General features: G+C 38.8%; 2 protein-coding genes across 4 annotated transcripts in view; one reads left to right on the forward strand and one right to left on the reverse strand.

Annotated features, from left to right (window-relative positions):
* Nucleotides 1-12546, reverse strand: part of LOC139944495 (myosin heavy chain, striated muscle-like) — a 66557-nt gene extending 54011 nt beyond the window's left edge. For all 3 annotated transcript variants that reach the window (XM_071941527.1, XM_071941526.1, XM_071941528.1), the window contains exons 1-5: nucleotides 12432-12546; nucleotides 10667-10966; nucleotides 6158-6301; nucleotides 2310-2466; nucleotides 256-283 (exon numbers count right to left, since the gene is read on the reverse strand). In XM_071941527.1, coding sequence (XP_071797628.1) covers nucleotides 256-283; nucleotides 2310-2466; nucleotides 6158-6301; nucleotides 10667-10846 — 509 coding nt within the window. In that variant the 5' untranslated portion in view covers nucleotides 10847-10966; nucleotides 12432-12546. The remainder of the gene's footprint in view (nucleotides 1-255; nucleotides 284-2309; nucleotides 2467-6157; nucleotides 6302-10666; nucleotides 10967-12431) is intronic.
* A 1410-nt stretch (nucleotides 12547-13956) lies between these two features.
* Nucleotides 13957-22108, forward strand: part of LOC139943985 (meiosis inhibitor protein 1-like) — a 29691-nt gene continuing 21539 nt past the window's right edge. Inside the window, exons 1-4 of the mRNA XM_071940908.1 lie at nucleotides 13957-14086; nucleotides 15183-15461; nucleotides 15935-15982; nucleotides 16171-16244. Coding sequence (XP_071797009.1) covers nucleotides 15191-15461; nucleotides 15935-15982; nucleotides 16171-16244 — 393 coding nt within the window. The 5' untranslated portion in view covers nucleotides 13957-14086; nucleotides 15183-15190. The remainder of the gene's footprint in view (nucleotides 14087-15182; nucleotides 15462-15934; nucleotides 15983-16170; nucleotides 16245-22108) is intronic.

Consider the following 22108-nt stretch of genomic DNA (forward strand, 5'->3'; position numbering starts at 1 on the left):
CAATGCACAATTTTCGAGCATCTAGTAATAATCTCTTCTTGAATTAGAACCATGTAGTAAGAACTCCTTAAAAGAAGTAGTGGTACCAAGAACAAAATCAGGAAATGTTGTTTATTTTTTAAACAAGGAAAGATAAGACCATTACTCATTCTATCTGTAAAAAAATAACTTAAATTTATAACTGAATAAAAGGTTGCTTGCAAGTGACTTGACAGCAAATTGGGGCTTAAAGAGAATTGATTGGATGTGACTTACGTAATCAGCATAGACTGGTTCTCATGATCTGGCGAAAATATAAGAGAGGAAAAGAGAAGAAACATCAGCTAAAAAGGGTCAACTTTACATAATAGATTCATGTAGAAAATAGTATGAGAAATATTGAGCGAAATGTTTGCTGGTTTTGTTCACTATTTTCTTTACCAGTCTGGACCTATTCCTTTTATTGTAAATGGAAGTTTGGGTGTAAGTGTGCCCTGACATTTCAGTGGAATTTGCAGTCACACCCCCCCCCCCCGCCAAAAAAAACAAATGTATATACAAAAACAACAAAAACAACAACAACAACACTAACAAACAAACAAACAAACACACAAACACACAAATCAATCAATCAATTGCAGTAAGAAATAAAAACATAAATATAGAAAGAAAGAAAATAACAAGATAAACCTAGGAAATAATGAAACACAAACAAATAGACGAATATGCCTTAAAAGAAGCATAAGTCATCACCTGAGGAGTTATGTTGGAATTTGCCATCTGGTATACACTTGTTTTGTCAATTCCATACTGTTTCTAAATTCTTCCAGGAAATCGAGCTCTTAGAATTCCGCACAAAAATAGCAACATGCAACAGATTTTTTGCAAAGTTCAGTGCAGCTTTAGTTATGTTTTTAAACTCAAAATCCTAAAAACAAACACTGTGGTGAAATACAAAACACAAGCGGAGATAAAAAATGTAGTTTCCGATTTAGAATCTTTGAATATAAACAAATGGAGTTTGTTTTCATGAACTTTATAGACAAAATGTAGAAGAAAAAAATATTTTGCAGACCCCCAGAGTGTACTTTTTTCAACCAGCCTTCTGCCATACGTTCATCATACATTAACTAAGGAATTCACCTATCATGGTAAAATCATGGTCATGATCTGAGAACTATTTGGCAAGAGCAGACTAGGTTTAATAGGCTTGACATTTCTGGCGACACAGTGAGATGCCAGATGGACGTGGAGACTGGAAACCCCCCAAAACTTGGCTTCTCTAAGGAATTCAAGCTGGCATCTTCCAGACGCACTATCATGGTTGGTTATAATGAGCTATTTAGTGCTGTAGCTGGTATAGTCAATTTGCAATTGAGAGGGATGCATGCAATGACTTAGTTTGGTAAGGCTTTTGAGGGGGCTTTTTCCATTTCACTTGAGAGAAAGAGGGTAGGGGAAGGGTGCTGAACAGGGGGGTAATCCCACCCCATCCATGTTGACACTAGAGCTAGGGTTTCTCAAATTGCAAGCTGTCAGTGTCCCAAGAGAAAAGTTTCTACTGAACAGAAATACTTTTAAAGTTACAAAAAGTTGCACTTGAAGGCCCCCCTTTTATACCAACTACAGGCATGTATGCTCCGTTTTTGAAAGTGTAAGGGCACCAAGGCATTTTGGTAAAGTGCACCCTATGAGGAAACTGTAAACTACTGCCGGAGCACTAAGGCAATGACCAGGAGGCATGGAGGCAATTGCCTTCGTTGCTCCTGTGAAGTATCAGGCCTGAAACTAGATAGTAAGGATTCTAGAGATTTCTTTCACTGTGCAGAAACAAAGGGGCTTGGGCCACCCAGGGTTGTAATTCCATGTGAGAGATACAGTGTGATTGAAGGCAGTGGACACTATTGGTAATTACTCAAAATAATTATTGGCATAAAACCTTTCTTGGTGATGAGTAATGGGGAGAGGTTTTGGTATAAAACATTGTGAGAAACGGCTCCCTCTAAAGTGCCATAGTTTTCGAGAAAGAAGTAATTTTCCACAAATTTGATTTCCAGACCTCAGATTTAGAACTTGAGGTCTCGAAATCAACCATCTAAACGCACACAACTTCGTGTGACAAGGTTTTTTTTTTCTTTCATTATCTCACAACTTCGATGACCGATTGAGCTGAAATTTTCACAGGTTTGTTATTTTATGCACATGTTGAGATACACCAACTGTGAAGGCTAGTCTTTGACAATTACCAATAGTATCCACTGCCTTTAAGGTGCAATTTGGGACAAGGGACAGTTCTAAAGTTGGGACAAAACACACCCACTGACACTCACCTTGCAACATGTCATGGTAGGCATTGTCTGCCACGGAGTAGACGTGAGGGGGCATCTCGTTCCTTCTCTTTCCCTTGTAGAGCATGACCACCTTGTCAGTGTAGATGGGGAGGCGGCGGTATGGGTTGATAGCCACACAGAAAAGTCCAGAGTAGGTCTGAAGGTAGAAAATTAAAAAGAAAAGGTTCATTTAAGTATCAAAGTTGGGTTTGGGGGGGTTTTTTTTGCTTTGAACTTGGGAAAGTACTGAGTATACAGTGCATGTTTTGCACTTTGCTCTTGATGGGGCACAGCAATTTGGTAAGGGCAGGTTGAGGGTTCGAATCCCACCCCGGTAATTTGCCTGTCAAAGTTTTGCACAGAACTTGGGAGTAGTGAGCATACAGTTCTTACACTAAATACACACTTTGGACTTTAAATTTTCTTTTAAATTTCATAAAACTACATTTTTTAACAGGGATGTTTTTTTTTGTATTAAAACTGACTTTTTCAGAGTGGAATTTATAACATGACATCATTGGATTTAAACACTAAGTGGGTTTTTAAACTCCATAGGAGGATTATTTTGTCAGACATGATATCAAATTGAAGGCCATTTTGAATGACTGTTATCAACAGTCAAAAATGAACCACTAAACACATGTACCCTAATTCTTGCGGTGTTGAATTTCTTTTTAAAGATCACTTTTCAAAAGATTTTCTATATAATGTATTTCAGAAAACTTTTAACCAAATCTGGGCTCCCGTTAATGCAGTACAGTACAGCCCTTTCAGGTGCAAAAACATTCCAGAAGTTTTAACAGTATTAGGTTTTGTTATAATCAGGCAATTTGTGCCTCAAAACATGTCATTGATATGCCGCTTGTGTGTGCAACTTTGTGAAATCACATCTGAGATATCTTGTAACAAAACTGGAACAAAGTTGAAAAATAATGAATTTTTAAGCAGTTTTTGTATTCTAGTAACAGAGCTGCCAAAATTTGCAATCAGTGAGATTTTGTACAACAATCGGGGAGATATTTTGAACAAACATATTGGAAAATGGGGAAAAAGTTATCAAAGTTTTCATTGTAAATACATGTTTCAATATGAGTTTTAAAAATACCAAAATGACCCCTGACATAAATATGACTGACACCCCCCTAAAGTCCGTGTTTGTTTAATATTGAACAAATTGCCCTGTGTCAACTTACCTTTGATAGCACTGTGGTCCTTAAAGTTTAAGTGGAAATTATACATTGTGCAAATCACACCATATCAAACAGAGACGTTTACTTTAGGGCCCAGTACTTCACTTCAACATTCTTTACACATAATGTATTGTAAGCAGTTTAAAACAAGAATTGATTGCCAGCCTTGTGAAGTGAAGATACTAATAAATTTTCCATAAAAAAAAGCATCAGGGCCCTGCAGGGGGAACAATTTGTTTCTTTTATTGATTTGTTTATTAAACTTTCTCTTGCTTCGATTCACCCACACTAATAGGACAGATATGGTTAAAAAAACGAGAGAAAAAATTGCCTGAGGTTTATATCAAGTAAGTAGGGGCCTACTCTTTCATTGAACTAGCAACAATTTTGAAACATCAAGTTTGAAGATGTACCTGTCCTGAATAATATAAACCTTTTCAGAGTACACAATATATTTCTCTTGATTTAGGGTTGAACAAAGAAAAGTTGACTAGAGCGGGATTTGAACCAATGACCTCTAAATTAAAGTCCTGGCGTTCCACCAACTGAGCCATCTGGCCCAAGTGTTGGTGTTCTTCCTATTTTGTCAATATATTTTGGGAGTGCCAGTCAGAAGTAATGCATTCTGTAACTACTGCATAACCAGGGATCACACCCAAATTTACGGTACAATAATGGGTAGCAGCAGTGGGAGGGGTTAGGAATAATTCACACATGAAATTCCCCATCCCAAGTTCAACTGAATGTGAAATCAGTATATGAAATCCCAGCCTTTCTGACAGCAATGCTGACTGTGTGCGATGGCAATGTGCATTGGCAAGCTGGGGTATTGTACAGACGTTAACAACTCCCTATATGGTCAGGCATGTCTACACACACAAATGGAATGCACGTCTAGCAGTACAGCATGGTTTGTGGTTTCTATGTACAGACTATCCTGATGCAATACAGGGGCCCTCGTAGTATTACATCATTCACATGAACAGCAGCCCTATAGGAGTCTGACACTGTGACAGATTTTTTTTTCTGAGTCTTTCACCACTCTACTCCGACTGTCTAATTCTACTTGCATGGTCCCCCTAAACCAGTTGAAAGTGCTCATAATTCTACTTGGTAACTCATCATTTAGTGTTGAAATATATCACATTTTGTCAATCAATTGCAAATTTGTTTGTATTTAATATTTAGTGTTCTCTTTGGTTTTTGTTTTTGTTTTATATATTTAATGCCCAAAAGGCAGAACTGTCAATTTCACATAGAGTTACCCCGCTTTATAGGGAAGAGTATAACTGATATTGCAAAACACTATCGTTAAACTGACAATTTGTCTTTAAGATGAATTTTTATAGTGCTTTGAGAAATCTAGCCCAGATTGGTTGGTTTTCTCATATAAAAAGGACAACCAATTCTCTAAGATTTTTTTAGCTTACTTTGGTGAAAAACCATGTACTTTTAACTGGGGTCATACTCGGTATTTATTCAGGTTGAAATGTTAATAAGGTGACCAGGGGGCCCAGCCAATTAGCCCCAACACCAAGCAGACAGTTTTAAGTTACATGAACAAGTACTGTTGGTTTGTAAATGAGAAATGTTGATTTCAATGGAGCAGTCAGTGCATTTGTATCAGGTAACAAACTGGGCAGCCAGACGCTTGGTATACTGCCATGGTATGTCCATACCAGATCCGACCCTCCCTCTCTATAGAGAGTATCGCTGAAATAATGATGAACTAAAGATAGACCTGGACTTCAGCCAGACTCTTGTTTTCTCATAAAATGGAATTCCGAAAACTTATTTATAGACAGAAATAAAAACTGGCTGGTGTGGCTTTTCATACTGGCAAAATTTCAATTTATATTAGGGGTATTAAGCTTGGGAAAAGTATTAAAGTCAGATGGGAAAAATTTATTGAGGTTGCTTTTTGGGAAAAAAAATGTACTAAAAAATATATGGGCAATCCCTGCAATAAAGTTGCAGCTGTTAGTAAACAGTTTTGCTGGTGCAACGTACTCGTGCTAAACCAAGTTTCCAGAACTGACGACTGAAGCCCCTTCCAAACTCGGCAAGTTTCCATGTGAACGTTTTGTTGTCCTTTTAAGTTTTAACACTCAGTAAATTGGCCTACCCTGAAAAACTTCTGTGAAATTGACATTCCAGGTAAATAAAGCTACTCTGATGGTTATATAAGCACCGTTATTTTTTTCCAAGAAGGTTGAAACTCACATGGAATAGCACTGCAGTTGGGTTAAAACTCCCTGGGAAGTGGCTCCGACACATAAAAAGGTATTTATGTTGGGGAGACCATCTTAAACCAGGGCAGGGCTCAAAAACTAAACTGCAGGCCTGAGGCCATTGATTTTAGCATTGGGCCAGTAAACGTAAGACCAAACAAGTGTGACGGTCTTGGGTTCTACCTCCATGGTTTGACAGTCTAAATCCCGCTTCATACTTCCTGTGAATGCGAATGCAAAATGTTGACGTCACAAATTCGCAACAAATAATTCGCAGCAGCTCAACTCACTTGCGAATATCACTACGAATGAAGAGTTGTGACGTCAGATTCGTTTTGTTTGCATTCGCGTTCACATGAAGTACGAGCCGGGCATAATGCGTGTTACATTAGTTTGCGCAATTTTAAAAATCTTGGGCAGTACTTACATAGATGAGACCTGAGAAGTAGCGAGATCGGAGATTGTGAAGTACGCTAGCTTCGTTCAAGAAGGTCAGGCCAGCCATGTCTTCTACTTTCTCAAACTTAGGAGGGTTGACTTGTTGAGTGTCATCCTTCTTCATGGTAATTTGCTGTATGGGGAAGAAGAAAAAAAAACATGTTAAATATTTATATAAATTTATTTATTCGTGTATAAATCAACAGCAGTGGACCACCACTTGGAGGTATTGAGGCCTAACATTGATAACATTTCAATCTTGGGCAGATAAGTTGTTTTTAAAGAAACCAAAATGCATGAATACCACCAGTTGTTTAAAGGAACACGTTGCCTTGGATCGAATGAGTTGGTCTATAAAAAGCGTTTGTAACCGTTTGTTATAAAATGCTTATGGATAGAAAGATCTTTTAAAAGTAGAATACAATGATCCACACAATTTGCCTCGAAATTGTGTGGTTTTCCTTTTACTTTGCAAACTAACACGGTCGGCCATTTATGGGAGTCAAAACTTTGACTCCCATAAATGGTCGACCGTGTTGGTTGACAAGGTAAAAGGAAAACCGTGCAATTTCGAGGCATGTTTGTGTGGATCATTGTATTCTACTTTTACAACATCTTTCTAATCATATGCATTTTATACGATACACGTTTTCAAAGACCAACTCGACCGATACAAGGCAACGTGTTCCTTAAGATATTGGGTATCATTTGGTGAATGTAACATGGCAAACAAAGTAAACTAGTGACACAAATAAAAACAACGTCAACATCTATTTTGTGAATGTAGAACACCAATTTCAATAACAACAAATATTCAGATCAAAACTTTTTAAACCCAGTTGGAAAATGTTTCTTATAAACCACTGGAATACAATACATTCAAAGAAACAGGCTTTTAATGTCACCTCATATTTAACAAACTACTTAGATTCACCAGACATTTCTCTACTTTTATCTCTCTCTCATCTAAATTGTCTAATTACTGTCCACTTTAACTTAAACTTATTAATCATAGCAGATTTAGTTTCTTTAACCATAGACAAAGGATACTTATTTCTATCCTAGCAATAAAGGTGCCCTTCTTGTTCATGCCAATGAAAGCTTGGGCTCAATCCACTTATTTGAACGTCTGTCACCAAGAAAACAAGGTTTTGTAAATAACTATATGAGCCAATCTCCAACCCAAGCCATTGTTTGAAAAGCACATAAGGTTAAATGAAACAAAAAAAATTTCTGTACTTCATAAAAATTCTTTTTAAGATGAAAGAAATGAGCACAATAAAGGAGCATTTTGTTGTTGAAAAGCACCAATTTAACTACTTTTTAACTTCTAATCAGCAAACCCGCATTGCATAATTTGTTTTAGGCCTATTTGCTTCGGTGGTTATATTTCTCAATTCTCTTTCCTAGATAGTTTAATCTCAAAACTTTCAGGATGTGATGAAACTTTTCTTTGAAAATATCTAAACATTTTTTAGAAGTAAGTGATCCATGTATCAATTGCAATTATCTTTATAATCTGTCCCGATCCTCAAAAGATTTCACACTTGAGTCAGCTGACCTAATCCTGATGTCAACACCAGCTAAAACCTTGTACAAATATTTACTTTTTGTAACATAAAGCTGGCCACAAAGTAATAAAGATTTCCGGTTAAAGGGGTTACCGTTGTTTAGCTAGAAAACTGTTGAACATTCTGTGAGTTGAAAGTTCTGTCAGGTTCATAACAAGTAATAATAATAATACTAATAGCTGGTTCTAATAATAATATAACGCACATAGTAGCTAAATTAACTTATTTTACAACAATTTGTCACTGTACATTTGGTTTGGGTTAACACCATGTTAAATCTACTTGCTGGGTAGTTGGGTAGATGTTCTTTTGAGATTCTGCCTCAAATCCTACTATCCCTGTTCATCAGGCATACTTTTAGACCATTCCTCAAACTTTCTCAACTTAAGGAGCATTCCCCAAGCTGCTTAAATTAGCATCGAGGGGGTCAACACAATACTGTCTCATCAGCCCACTCATGTTCCTATTTATACACCCGGGATGTGAGAAACAATTAATGCAAGTAGCTGGGGTAACGATATTGAGTTCATACAGATTGCAATTTTGACTCCTGGTGGAGCAAATTGAGAGGAACATGTGACCTTGTGAGAGGAATATGTGACCTTTGTACAGTGTTCCCACCTCATAACTTTCCAATGCTTTTGAAACTTGCTCTTTAACTTACATACTTTGCTAACTTTGCACAACTTATATTGAGATGGCTAATATGTATTTTCTCCTTATAGGCCTAATACCAGCATCTCCCAAGCCTCTATGAGTAAATTGTTACTTTCTAGAACTATTTTAGGGGCACCAAGTCAATGACCAGGGCCGAGAAATTGATGAAGTGATGTATCAGGCCTGTACAGGACTCAAACTTTCCAGTGTTTTTGATTTTTCATGTTTAACCATACCCCTCATCTCTAAAAGTAGCCTAAAATACTAACTATACATAAACTATTAAGTTAAGAAGGTTGAAGTAGTGTTTTTCACTGACTTACATCCCTGAGACAGTGAGTGGGAGCATTGTATAATGGGTTTGGTTCCTACCTGAATATATAGGTTTTTCCCCAGCAGGGTCTTTCTCATTCCAAAATTATACTTTCTTTATCATCTTTACTATAGGCCTGATGTAGCTATCATCTTCATGCCTACTATGTAACAAACAACAACGCATGGCAATTTTGAGTGGGCCTAATGACCAGAAATAATGATGATAGAAAATTGAAAGTGTCAACACACATTCCAAATGCCCCTTTAATAATAACACTCTAATAAAAAAAAGCACTTCCAGCCAGTTTATTCAGCATACATAAATAGCATTTCTCAATCTACTTCACGCCCTGCTGTGATGATCAAGAGAGGTGTGTAATAAACCTATGGGAATGTTTAGAGTAAACTAACAAATAAGTCTAGCTCTATAAACATCAAGGTTGTCTGTTGTGGACAGCTTTAAAAGTTTAATGACTGTTATTTTAACTTAAGATTTGGGACTTGCTCACCACCAGACAAATGTAATAAAATGTCCCGCCCACCCGGTTTACAATACACACAATACCGAACTCTAGAGTTAGTCACCCTGGTGTGAAAACTAATGGTGTAAATTCTCAGTGCAGGAAAGAGAAAGGTGAGTAACATTAACAACTTGTTTTCATCTTCTCTTTAACCCTAAACCTAAAGTTTCAGGGATGGATTTCACAAAGAGTTAGGACTTATCTCGACTTAGGACGAGTTACTCGTCCTAACTTAGGACTAGCTGTACGTTTTTGATATCTCTTAGGACTAGTCCTACGTTAGGACTACTCCTAACTCTTTGTGAAATCGACCCCTGTGCTCGTTTGTTGGGGGGGGGGCATTTCTGCCATGTTTGAAGAGATATATCTTTATACTTTAATGCCCTGAAATGTAAGGAAAACAAGAATTTCAAAACCAAGAAATGCTATTCTGTTTAAGAATTAGTTTGTCAACTAAATCTAAGAGCTGATTGGGAAAGTGATGGGACATGTCAACCAGCAGGTTTCAGATCACTTCAGGACCCTTCTTCATCCCAAACAAGTAACCCTAAAATAAACTGAGGTAACCTTTGAGCTCGCAGCCTTGGAAGGGAACAAGGCGGGGCTCTGGGCTACATGCTCCTCCCCCTCCTGAACACACCCATCTGAACCACTCTCGTCTCAATTTCCTGTTGTTTTATTCCTCCCTTTTCAACACCCGACCAATCCTACCAGTATACAGGGTGACTTCAGGAATACCGCCCTTTCTCCGCCCCCAATACATACACACACCTACCCCACTAATGTGGCCATTGATGACCCTTCGCCACACTGCTGGTGGGACTAACCATAAAGGAAAAAAAGACCACAATGTAACAACACACACCCGACCTTTTGCGCCTACTTACTAGGAGCCTACATTGTTGTGCTTAGACCTGGGCGGGAAAGAGGGGGGGGGGGGGGGGGTGCATCGTGAAGGTAGAAATAGTTAAATGTCCTGATTCAGTGATACACTATTCTGATTGGAACCGGTTGCTCCTACCTGGTGCAGTTCGCCTCAAATTCTGTACCCACTTACTTTTAAACAGCTAGAAACAGGCAGTTTGAACAATTATATAAGACTACATTAATAAGTATAAAAAGTCTATATAGTACTAGTGTCACTTCACTATATGAATGACTACAGTCCTTTCATTCCCAATCCATGCCAATTTGTTCCATCAAGCAAGAAGTACAAGTACTGTAGTGCTATTTAAATTTGTGACACTGACCGTAATTTTTCCCTTTTTAGCAACCCCAACCATCACTTGTCCTTCCTTTTCAGCTGACTTTATCAACCATGCCCGGCTTGTTGTATTACTATTGTTGTGTTATTTGTTTTGTTACTTTCCCCTTTTTGTAGGCCTGCCGAAATCACTGTTTAATTAATCAAAGAGAGAGGACCACTTAATTTACCTTTCCAGTGAGAGTCTTGACCGTGACCTGGTCACCCTTGGTGCTGATCACCTCGGCGGCAATATAACCATCCTTTTGATCGGGCACCCAGCAATTCTTCTTGCTGTCGAATTGGGTGGCAGCTGCTTCTAGCTGATCCTTGCGGTTGACGGACAAAAACTGATCTGGATCGTCGGCCATCTTGGTGAAGTTTGTTGCTTCTCCTTGTCGCTGAAAACTGTACTCGAGCAGTAAATCAAAATCCGGGGGAATATCTTGCTATTGTTCAAGTACGTCTTGAAGTTCCAGAAGCCGAACGAACTGTATAAATCCAAAAAATAAGACAAAGTGAATTATAACTTTGGACTGCTTGTCAAACTTGGTCGTCCTGTCTTTTTGTGCAGCACCACCCCACAACACTGTTGCCTGTCGTCTGCTGTTTGCTTGCAATGACTGCTGTGCTGTTGTGTTGCATGCGTGCTTTTACAATGTATGGCGTGCCTCTTATGTCATATGTTTCAATATTTCCCCACCTGGAATGCGTTGTTTCTTATCGCACCACCAGATGTCTGCGCACGCGCGCCAGGAGCAAAATGCATTCCTGGGGGTTAATTAGAGGCCCGTGACATTTCTAAAAGACTATGGGCAATGAGTGAACCTGAAGGTTCGACCGGTGTATCCATTTTAGGGGCTATGATGTTCTTTAAACACACTCGTATACAATTGGGTTTGTTTGTAGGTAGGGCTATGGTCGCCTTGCACTTGTAATGCACCCCACCCACCCTTAAAAGGTGGGGGGGGGGGGCGAACAAATATTGTTTTAAAATGGAAGTGGAGAGGAAATTGTCTTTAAAAGAATAAACCAACTCCAGCTTCATTAACAAGAGGGGTGGGTACAATTTTACCGACTTTACAATAAAATTGCAAATCGATTTTAAAACGGGATAGGTGATCTTTTAAAAGCTTGCTAAGCACGAACAAATTTGCTTACCAGTAACTGGTTACCAGACAAAATTCCGTTAAGTTTACATTGCAATTGATGCCCCAACCATTTTATGCTCAGCAAAGAAATGTGCTAAGCCGTACTTTCTGATGAAATTGGGCACAGAGCTTTGGTTTAGCATAACCTTCTGGCCACATACCTTACAACAAAATTGTACTTGTGTGGCCTAAAAAGAGAATGTCAGTTCAATGTCTTAGCATACGCAATTCGGTGCCGCCAAACGACAATATTTAGTTAATCTCTCTTTCTAGTGCGTTAATCCAATCTGATCATTCAATAAGATTATCTTAGTGTTAACAAGGGCTCAGCAAACAGCTATATTGATAGCAATATTATACACCCCACACCGCAGAGTGATTTAATGGCAAAGTATTATCAATTATTAACGGGTTTAATCCAAGAAGTAAACATGACTTGTTGGTCATGTTTTTGTTACTGTCATTTCTTTTTTTAGTAGGGCCTCCAAGATTCTATTGAATTTTTGTGTCAATGTGGTGCAAGGACCTCGACGTTGCTCTGTGCTGCAAAGAGGCCGTCCCATAGTTACTATTGTTTCCTTTTAATTAGTTTAGTATATAAGCTTCTATAAAGACAAGCATATTCCAAATGTACTTTAATTATTGTAATATACATTGGAATTAATTCAAACTTTCGTGTGTTACCATTTATAAACAATTTCAAAATGCAGTGAATCGGAATTTGATCAGCTATGAAATAATGGGATTTGTACTCACTTGAGCCTTTTGTTCTAAGTAAAAATATTACCTAAAATTGGGTACTTACCGTTCAGAAGTCCACAGAAAACGTAATGAAGAACGCAACCCGAGAGAGTCGTCTCAAACACAGAGAGCAGACTGCGAACAACCAACCTAGGGTTAATACCAAACCTCCCCCTTATTATTACGCATCTCCCGTCAACTCATCTAACCCGCGCGGTGATTGGTCCACTCCAAGCTCCTCCCACTCTGATTACTTCCAGCCAATCAGACCAAGGGATAACCGGCTGATCTGGTGAAGGTATTTGCATAAAGTGAGATGGTGGATAAGACGTGACTGACGTCAAAACCGCATCCTGAGGAATGTGGAAGGAATGCGCGACATGACAGGCATTCCCTCCACGGGAGAGACCGGGGCTGGCTCTATCCTCATTGCCTATCAACAGTATTACTCCAATGCACAGAGCAATGAGGGCTGAATTTAATACACGATTTATGGTCGTCTACATAATTTTCTGCATGTACAGACTGAAGATGGGGAAAGGACTTTGGGTGGTGGTGTATGGAGAATTTAAATCACCGCTTGGAGCCAAATGAAGTAATTAACAGCAATCAGGGTGCATTGGGATATTCGTGACATTTCTGCACACATCCACTCCCAATATAAAATTTGATTTTCTTTTTACCAGTCAATAACTTGGCTGACTGGTGTAAGAAATATCATTGTGACAGACAAGAACTACCCTGCAACAGACAAGAAGAATTCTACTAAACCATTTGCAGGATATTTATTCGATCCCAAATCGTTACCTCATGTACGAGTATCCGACCAGAAAACTGCAAACCCAAAGTAAACCTAGGTGTTCCAGTGTTTTATGTGAGCTATGTGAAATTCTCCAAACCCATGTCTGTCCAGGGTTCGTCTGATGACATGCACGCTCCATCCATAAAAGGAAAGCTACATCAGAGTTGACCTCTAATAGCGAAGACATGCTCAACCATCTCATAGCGGTTAGAAAGGCCTACTCGTAATGTCAGGGAATATTGAACTTTAGTCAGGAATAAACGTTATTCGAGACGAACCCAAGGGTAGCCTGCAGAGCCACACATAAAACGTAAAATTAATTACTTCCTTACTGTTCTTGGTTCAGAATCCAAAACCCAAAACGATATAGATTGAGGGAATTGGAAAGGGATAGCTCACTAGGGCTTCGTACACATCCTTTGTAAATCACATTATCACCATGCCTATATAATAGCTTTCAGTTAAAAATCATAATCATCTACCAAAAACAGGGGTTATGAAAAGACCACATAATAAAGTTTCCGCTCATTGTAGAATAATGTCGTTTATTTATATTTTTTTAATAATATGGATACATTTTGCTTATACGGCTAAGCTTTGAGCTCTGCGAATTATGAGCTGCAAGAACAGCCTAAGTAAATTAACATAATTAATTCGCTAGAACACGCGGCGGCCCATACCCTGACAATAGAGGGCGCACTCCAATCTATGATGAACGCAATTTTATGACGTACGCGCATATTTAACTTTAAACCAATCAACACACTGTATGCAATAATACAAGATGGCAGCGCCCATGGTGCTTGGAAATATTCAAAAAGCAGGCTCAAGTAACACCATTTGTTTGACAAACTGAAAGTCTGTGGTAACTCCTGACAATTCTGAGATTAATTCTAAAGCAAACCAAAGGAAAATCGGTAAGTTGATACAAATTTGTACTCCGTTGACTGTGCCTGGCCCTCGGCTCGGCCTCTCCTGCTTCTGTCTGCTGATCTGACTGACATGTCTGACTCAGTCAGACCAGAGAGTCAGACTCTGATCTGAACTTCTGTCTGTCTGAAGTTCTGTTCAGTTCAGACTTCAGTTCAGAAAATCAGAGTCAGCTCAGCAGAGTCCGACACTAGACAGTGCTGAGTGAATCAGTCACCTTACTTGAATTTGAAATTTGACCTTCGTTCCTTCCTGTGCTGCACTTTGCGTTGGCACAATTGCTACTGCTACTAACTAGCTAGCCCCACTTGTGTGGCCAAGGCTAGCTAGCTGAATCCTTAGCCACACATCCGCACCATTTTCTCATGCAGCTAAGCAATAAAAAAAATCTGGCACCTTATCTACGAGCCACCCGGCAGTATAAACTGGCTGAATGCGTTCACCTAACTCTTATTCTTAGCTTGCTTTGTGTGTATTGAAAAGTGAAACAAACATGACAAATACAAATTTTAAAAGAAATTTTGAACAATAACTTTGTTACCTTTCGCTGACTCTAATTTCATCGATTCGTGCACGGCACAGCCATCTTGGAATATGCGAATCAGCATGACGTCATCGGCCTGCCGAGCTTTGGGTTCGTGAGGGCCCGAATACAAATCAACGGCTGTTTTATGTGAATTAAGCTTCGGTATTTTTCGTGAACTATGTAGCACTACCCCCCCCCCCCACCCCCACCTAGCACTTGTATAAACCTATTTGTAACTCAGGGCAGTTTGGATAAATAGAAATTTTTAAAATAAAAGTTGACAGAATCCCCTTTTTTACTTTGCTGCGCGTCAAGTTTATGGAAGCGTTAGTCTCCTGCCTGCACTAGACTATAGTTCACCCCACGTGACCGTGTTTCAGCCAACCAGAATACAGAACAAGCAAGAGGTGTGTAAATGAACAAAATGCCTAGTAAGTTTTGATTATTATAAATTTTTGGTATAATTACCAATACCCTCCCCCTATTTTATGCACAAAATACTGCATAAAATAATCTGAAATCAACAAAATATTACTTCCATTCACTTAAAACAAAAGGAATCCTGATGTCAGACCTCAGCCAACTTTTAGCGTTTACAGCAGATCACGGCCAGCATGGACCCGAATGGATAGTCCCTGGCTCCCGCCCCCAATCCCTCTTTTGTCTTGCCTGTGCCACGGAGACCTTTGAAGACATTGCATCTGAGGTGCCCCTGGTGAGGAAGAAGCACCTTCTAGTAGAGCTCTTGAATGCTATCAACTCACATGACCAGCATCTGTTGGACCTCCTAGCAGAAGATGGACGTGTTGCATGGCATCTGACTCAAAAAGTCTTTGGTGAGTGAAAACTGGCATGTAGAACCTACCATTTTTAAACAATGGGAGGCAGCCTCCGTCTTTTCTACAGATATTGTCATTGGTAAATTTGCTACCAATGTATTCAACCTGGTTTCTCCTATCAATGTGTATGAATGAGGGTAAAACCAGGACCTAATATCATAGAGCTGCTTTCAAGCAGGAAATTGTGCTTAAACAACTTTTTGCTAAGCAAAAATAAGCATGATACTCATCATTTTTTTGTACATGTGACGTGTTATTTTGGCGGGTAACCTTAATCTACCTTTGTGTGTGTTAATGAGCAGCTCTTTGTTTGCTTGTTCTTACCCATACACTTTTGCTTTGCTGAGATGTTGAACAAAGAGCCACTCTCAAACAGCTTTATTCCACATACCGCATCTCTTTGGAACTCCTTGCCTGGTGCTCTCCTATTAAGATCTTATAAAACGATGTACTGTTCGTTCTTCTTGTAGGTCTTCTTGATATATCTGACAACACGATCTCTGGTATGGTTGTAGAAGGTAAGTCAGCCCTTGTACTTGATCAAATCTTCCTATGTTTTTCCCGAGAATCAAATATCATGCCTGTAAAACACTGATCTCATACTTCTTAAAGAGCAACGGCTCCCCCAGCAAACTATTTTGACAAAAACTAATCTATCATAAACTTACCTTTAAGTTTTCCCCTTATACTTATGTTTTAAATATAGTTTTGGTTCAACTGTGTTGCATGCTGAAATCGGAAGAGCTAGTGTGCTGTCTGCTGCATCAAATATCCAATCAGGTAAGCTTCATGGAACCAATTTCATAAACCTGTTAAGCAGGCAATACTTCGCAGCAAATTTCTATGCTAAGCAAAAAAGTGTTGGCCACTATTCACAACAATGCAAACTTTATGGACTTTTGGCTGGTAATCAGTCTCTGCTCAGCAATAGTGGTATGTGCTTAGCAAGTTTTTGTGCTTACAGGCGCTTCTTCTTGGAATAATCAAATAAGTTCATAAGGGAACATCAGGGCCTAAATTTTTACAATGGACCTCAGGCTGAAGACCAAACGAATCTGCCCGGCCGGTCTTGTGTTTTTCAATTGAGTATTAACAATACCCCACTAAGTAGTAACAAAACAAATTTGGTAAAAATGTTGACTTTGGGTCTTATAAACACCTTTCAATTATGTTGAATAAAGAAGTATACTTATGAAAGACAAATGAGACAAATCTTCTTTTACATGTCTTAGTATTATATTAAAATGAAACCATTTGAGTGCAAGCTGATTACTGTGACAGCAAGTTTTTTTCAGCCACAAGCCCTGCGATCTTGTAGATTTTGCACCTAAATTTGAGCCCTGATTTGACATGACTTGTGTGATATAACACCTTAAAGTTGATCAGACATCATATGAGGTCACATGAGGTCATATGAGGTCATCAGCCCAGGGCATCCTCTTCGTAGAGGTCAAAAGAAAGTTGCTCATTCACCAACCTCACTCTGTGCACCATGTGTACAAAGGTGTATGTTTCCATTATTTGGGTGGCATAACTAGAGTATTTTCATTTTGGGTGGGGGCAAAGACATAGGTGGAGGGGGTGTCTTTTTGATGTAAACCATAGAACAAGGTACTATGTTTTAACCTTCAATTGATGTGTATTGTTCAATTTCATTTAAAGGGGGATAAGGATTCTGATGGGGGAGCCCCCGCCACTCTCCTTCCCCTAGCCTGGCACCATTGTGGAAAATACACATTCATTTGGAATCGAGTTTGGGTGTCCGCCGTCTCTAATGTGACTATGCAAAAAGCTTGTCCGCACCATGAGACATTGCAACTTTGTGTTTAGTCTGAGGAATTCAGGTTTAAGGAGTAAGGTGTGACTAAAGCAAGTTATCTTGTATAATTTACACATCGGTGTAAGGGTAAAAACAAACAAAAATATAACATCTAACAAGTCATTGTAACCAACACATAGTTCAAATGTAACTTAGAAATTGCTTCTTTATTGGTTCAACATTGTGTGTTCTTTGAAATGCAAATCTTTTGTACACCTTTTTTGTGAAGGAGTGGCACATTTATGCTATGTACAACTGGCCGATCTGTAACATTTTTCATGGGGGGTTTTGTGGTATGTGTGTTTCAAATTTATTGGTTCAATGAAGCATTTGTGACAGTTGTGTGGATTGGTAGTAGATACAAATCTACACTAACCTACAGCCGAGTTAGCCCTGCAATAAATTCTCTCCGCCGAGAAATCCCAGATGAGCAATTCACCGTAAAACCTAACCGGGGACATACTAAGGGAGTTTAAGGAAGGGCACGGATCTATATACGGACCTTAATTACAGTCGCTCGGCTGACAGTTGCGACTGTGTGGATGAGGAAGAAGTACCAGCTGGTCTCATTAGGTTGACGCGTAGAATGATATTTTTTCCAAGGATGGAAATGTTAAGGGTGTGTGTGTCTATTCAACATACATTTGATGCCCTTTCGGTTTGATGGATAGTTGCTGAGGATCTTATTCCGTAAATAGTTGTTTTGTTCTTTTACAATTGTTCATACTTTTACTTTGTACAATCTTTTTACCTTGCCCAACGTTACTGACGATTTAGAACAAATTGAGTGCATTTTTAAGGTGTGTATTGGTTAGCCTTCAGGTGTAAAAAGTACTAAAAGAAGTGCGCATTCTTCTTCTTATTCTTTATATTACTTTTATTTAAATAAAAAAAATTCTGGTAAAAACCCCACAAGGAACCCTCCAAAGTGACTTGCACTGTTATCCACTATGCCCAAAATTACCTTTGCAGAGATGAAGAATAGAAATGTTACTTTGTTTAAGATGTTGGAGGAAAACCCCTACTGGGAAAAACCCACGCAATCGGGTAGGGACTGAAAACCGGATTCAAGGCGGGATTCGAACCAGGGTCCATGAGTTGAAAGGCAGAAAAGAGACCGCAAAGCCAACCTCAGCCAGATGCACTACTTTACAGTTAAAATATTTTATCCTCTCTAAAAATTACCATCAATAGTTTACGATATTAGCACAGTATTACCAACCCTCTATATAGATGGTCACCCAGGTTGATCATCCTCTATAATTATGTGTCACATCTTATCAAGAAAAGCCTACCAGCCAAATAACTTTGCGCCAAAATTAAAATAGTTTGAAGCAGCCCCCAAGTCCACAGTTCAGCTCATTAGGGCTACCCTACCCCCATGGCATCGTCTCCGATCAGTCCCTCCTGCCTCAAACCCATCTGCCCGCATCAATAATTATTCAAAACCTGACCCCTGCTCCTGACACAGGAGCAGAGAAAGGTCAGTCATCTCATGAATAATTCATGAGTTATATAAGAACCCTGGGCTTGAACTGTTCTGGCATACCATATAAAGACATGTCTTCTGACTGCACTCACGTTGCACTGAACTGACATCTGGAGCTACATGATACAGCACCAGCCTTGGGTTTTCAAGTCACTGAAGTAGACTCACTATCGGTATAAGATAGCACATGGCCTCGTTGTGTGTATTTTCTATGGCAATCCTGTTTATGTAGCAACTATTTACGTATGATAAACTTACTTAACTAAGTACAAGTCATAAATATGAACTTGCAAATCATATATGACTATTATGTGCCATAATATATGACACTTATATCAAATCTCTTAATCATAAATTAGTGTTAGTCATAATTATAACTTATATTTCATAATTATGATTCATTGATTTATGACATAATAAAGTCAGAATTATGATATTTTCTTTCACTCTCTCACTGTCTATAGTCTCTGTAACGCTTCCTTATTACTTTAAATTGTTCTTCATAAATTATATTAACTAGTCTGTCAATATTAAAATAAAATTAAAATAAAAAATTGGCGGGTGGGTCAAAACAATTTTCAAAAAAAGATCAATGGTTACTCTAACCAAAACTCATTGAATATTCACTTTCAGATGAACTCAGATTGCAATACTAAGCTTTGTCGTTAAATTTCCAGATAAGTTCACATGGAGTTTGGGGCATGATCTGCTCAGAACCTGGAGGCAGACCTCTTTGCACTATTGACTTTCAGAAATGGTATTTTACTGCCCAGACACGCGATGTGATAAATGACTCCCGGTTTAGTTTGACATTAACACTACTTCTGGGTGATGTTTGTTTTCACATTTTGGCAAATGTGTAGACGGTATAAGCGTGACACCATTTTAGATATTTACTTTTCTGGGTATGGTTATCTTGATGAAATAATCAAAATGAGAAATTACCCTACTGCAATATGTCATTCGTTGTTAATGTTGAGCTACTTCAAGATGTGGTGTGTGCGAATGTCAGTTCATGTTCGGGAGGTTATTGCATATGTCATGTGGGCTTGAATTTGGGCGGTGGGGGGAATCCACAGGACCATAGGAACAGTATCTCAAATTGTTTGTGTGATTTTGCTAATTGAATTGAAAAACATAAGACTGCTTGGCTTGTGTGGTTGTGAATTTACTGGCCCGATACTGAAATCAATAGCCTCAAGCTTGCGGTCCAATGTAAACTTCAAGCCCTGCCCTGATAAACTGGCCACACCCCACAGTTTAGTCTTTAACTAATGATGTGAGGAGCTGTATGGATGGGAGGAACGCAAAATGTGCTACAATAAACATTTAAGATTTGCCCTAAAAGTGAAATACGTGTAGAATACTTTGCAAAACACATTGTTTTTGTGGCATTGCTTTGCCGAGTGAGCGGTCAAGCACACTGGATTAAAGCTCTAGTGTTTCTGAACAGCACAGTGTAAGGATCAAGTTCCTTTATTGACACTTAAGCGAGACACTCCAACTTTCATTGCTTTGTCCTTCAGATAGGGAGTACATAAGACCACAGTCCCAGTTATTGTAAAATCATGTAAAAGAATCCAGTGCACTTATCGTAAAGACTGAGAAGGAGCAAAAGCCCCAGTTTTTTATGTTCTGGCTTAATTGGTTGCGGCATGCACTACTATGAACCCTTTACTAAGTGCTTTATAACTGGTTCTTATCTTTCAAAAACTTAGAATTCCTGTCTTAAAACATAATGAGCACTTCGAGAAACCCTTAGATAAAGCTGAGATAGCATAGATAGGGATGGAGGCAATTGCCTCCTTTTCCCCCATGACGTACTGGCCTGAGTGGCTCTTAAGGGCCTGGACAATATTGGTAATTACTCAAAATAATTATTAGCATGAAATCTTACTTGGTAACGAGTAATGGAGAGCTGTTGGTAGTATAAAACATTGTGAGTAAAGGCTCCCTCTTAGTTTCTGAGAAAGAAGTAATTTTCCACGAATTTGATTTGTGTGCTTTCAGATATGAATAAAAGACTTCTAGCTATCAGAGAGAGTCGTTTCCCACAATGTTTTACACTATCAAAAGCTCTCCAATGCACGTTACCAAGTCAGTTTTTAAGTTAATACTTGTTTTGAGTAATTACCAAACGTGTACCTTCTCTCTAAACTAAAAAAAAAAAACTTCCATGTTAGAGTTGTCTCAGATTCTGGAACCCACAGGGCGAATTCATCTGGGTCTGTTAGACCGAGAGTCTGTGTCAAAGTGACCCAGAATTAAAGTCAACTTAATACAGGTCACATTGACACAGATTCCTGCTCAAACTGACCCCAAAACGGATCAGACCCCAAAACGGATCAGACCACCCTTGAACCTGGAATCCGGGTCAGTTATAACCCCCAGAATTGTTAGAGTCTAAGGGATTCTTGTACAAACACATAGACCTCAGTTTTTCTACTACAAAAGCAGGGGATCCACTCAATTGTCTGATAGAAAATGAAAACGTATACCAATGTTTACTGATACTTGTCACCTTTATGCTGTTAAATATTTATAAAGATTTAAATAGTAATAAATAAATACAACGCACATCTCAACAGCAAGTCCCGTTACACATTCTTCACTTCATAATTTATGACTTTCAGTAAGACATCAAAATGTCAGCTCGACACTGGTAGATAATATAATTTTCCCTTCTAAATAAAAGTGTCTTACCCCAAAGCAATGTTTGACCTATTTACTACAGGAAAAAAAAGTACTGGTGATATGTTAAAGTCTCTAGTGTCACGTCAATTGAACAGCGAATTCCTGGGCATTAGAAATCGCTGGTGCTACCAAATGCATCTCGGTCCTCCTTATCAAGTCTCTTCCTCAAGTGCCTCTCACAGATGCCTCTTAGATACAATCTCTTCACCACTTCTTGGAGAAATATTTCAGATAGCTCCGCTTTCACGCCTCAGATTGTTGAAGACAAACAAGTTCTGTGGGTGGGGGTTTATGAACTGGGTGTTTATGTTCACAGCAGGTCGATGGTGGCCTTACGCTTATCCACAATCGAACCCCGCAACTTCCAGAATAAATAAACCAGTTGGGACATTTCCTGCGTGGAGATTTTATAGGAATTTAATCAGAGTGCTGTATGATATTTTCATGTTCGACTATCAGGTGATGACTTCAGTAGCAAGTAGGATGTCTGGGCATAAATTTTTAAGATTTTGTTTTTTGACATCAGAGAACAATCTTGCACTTTGGAGTATGGCCATCTTGAAATTCCAGGCCTGCGATTGGATGAAAGAAAATCACATCCATCCAAACCTAAAGTTTCTATTCATGGCTGAGTGGTTAAGA

This window comes from Asterias amurensis, chromosome 11 (genome assembly GCF_032118995.1).
Source record: "Asterias amurensis chromosome 11, ASM3211899v1".
NCBI lineage: Eukaryota > Metazoa > Echinodermata > Asteroidea > Forcipulatida > Asteriidae > Asterias > Asterias amurensis.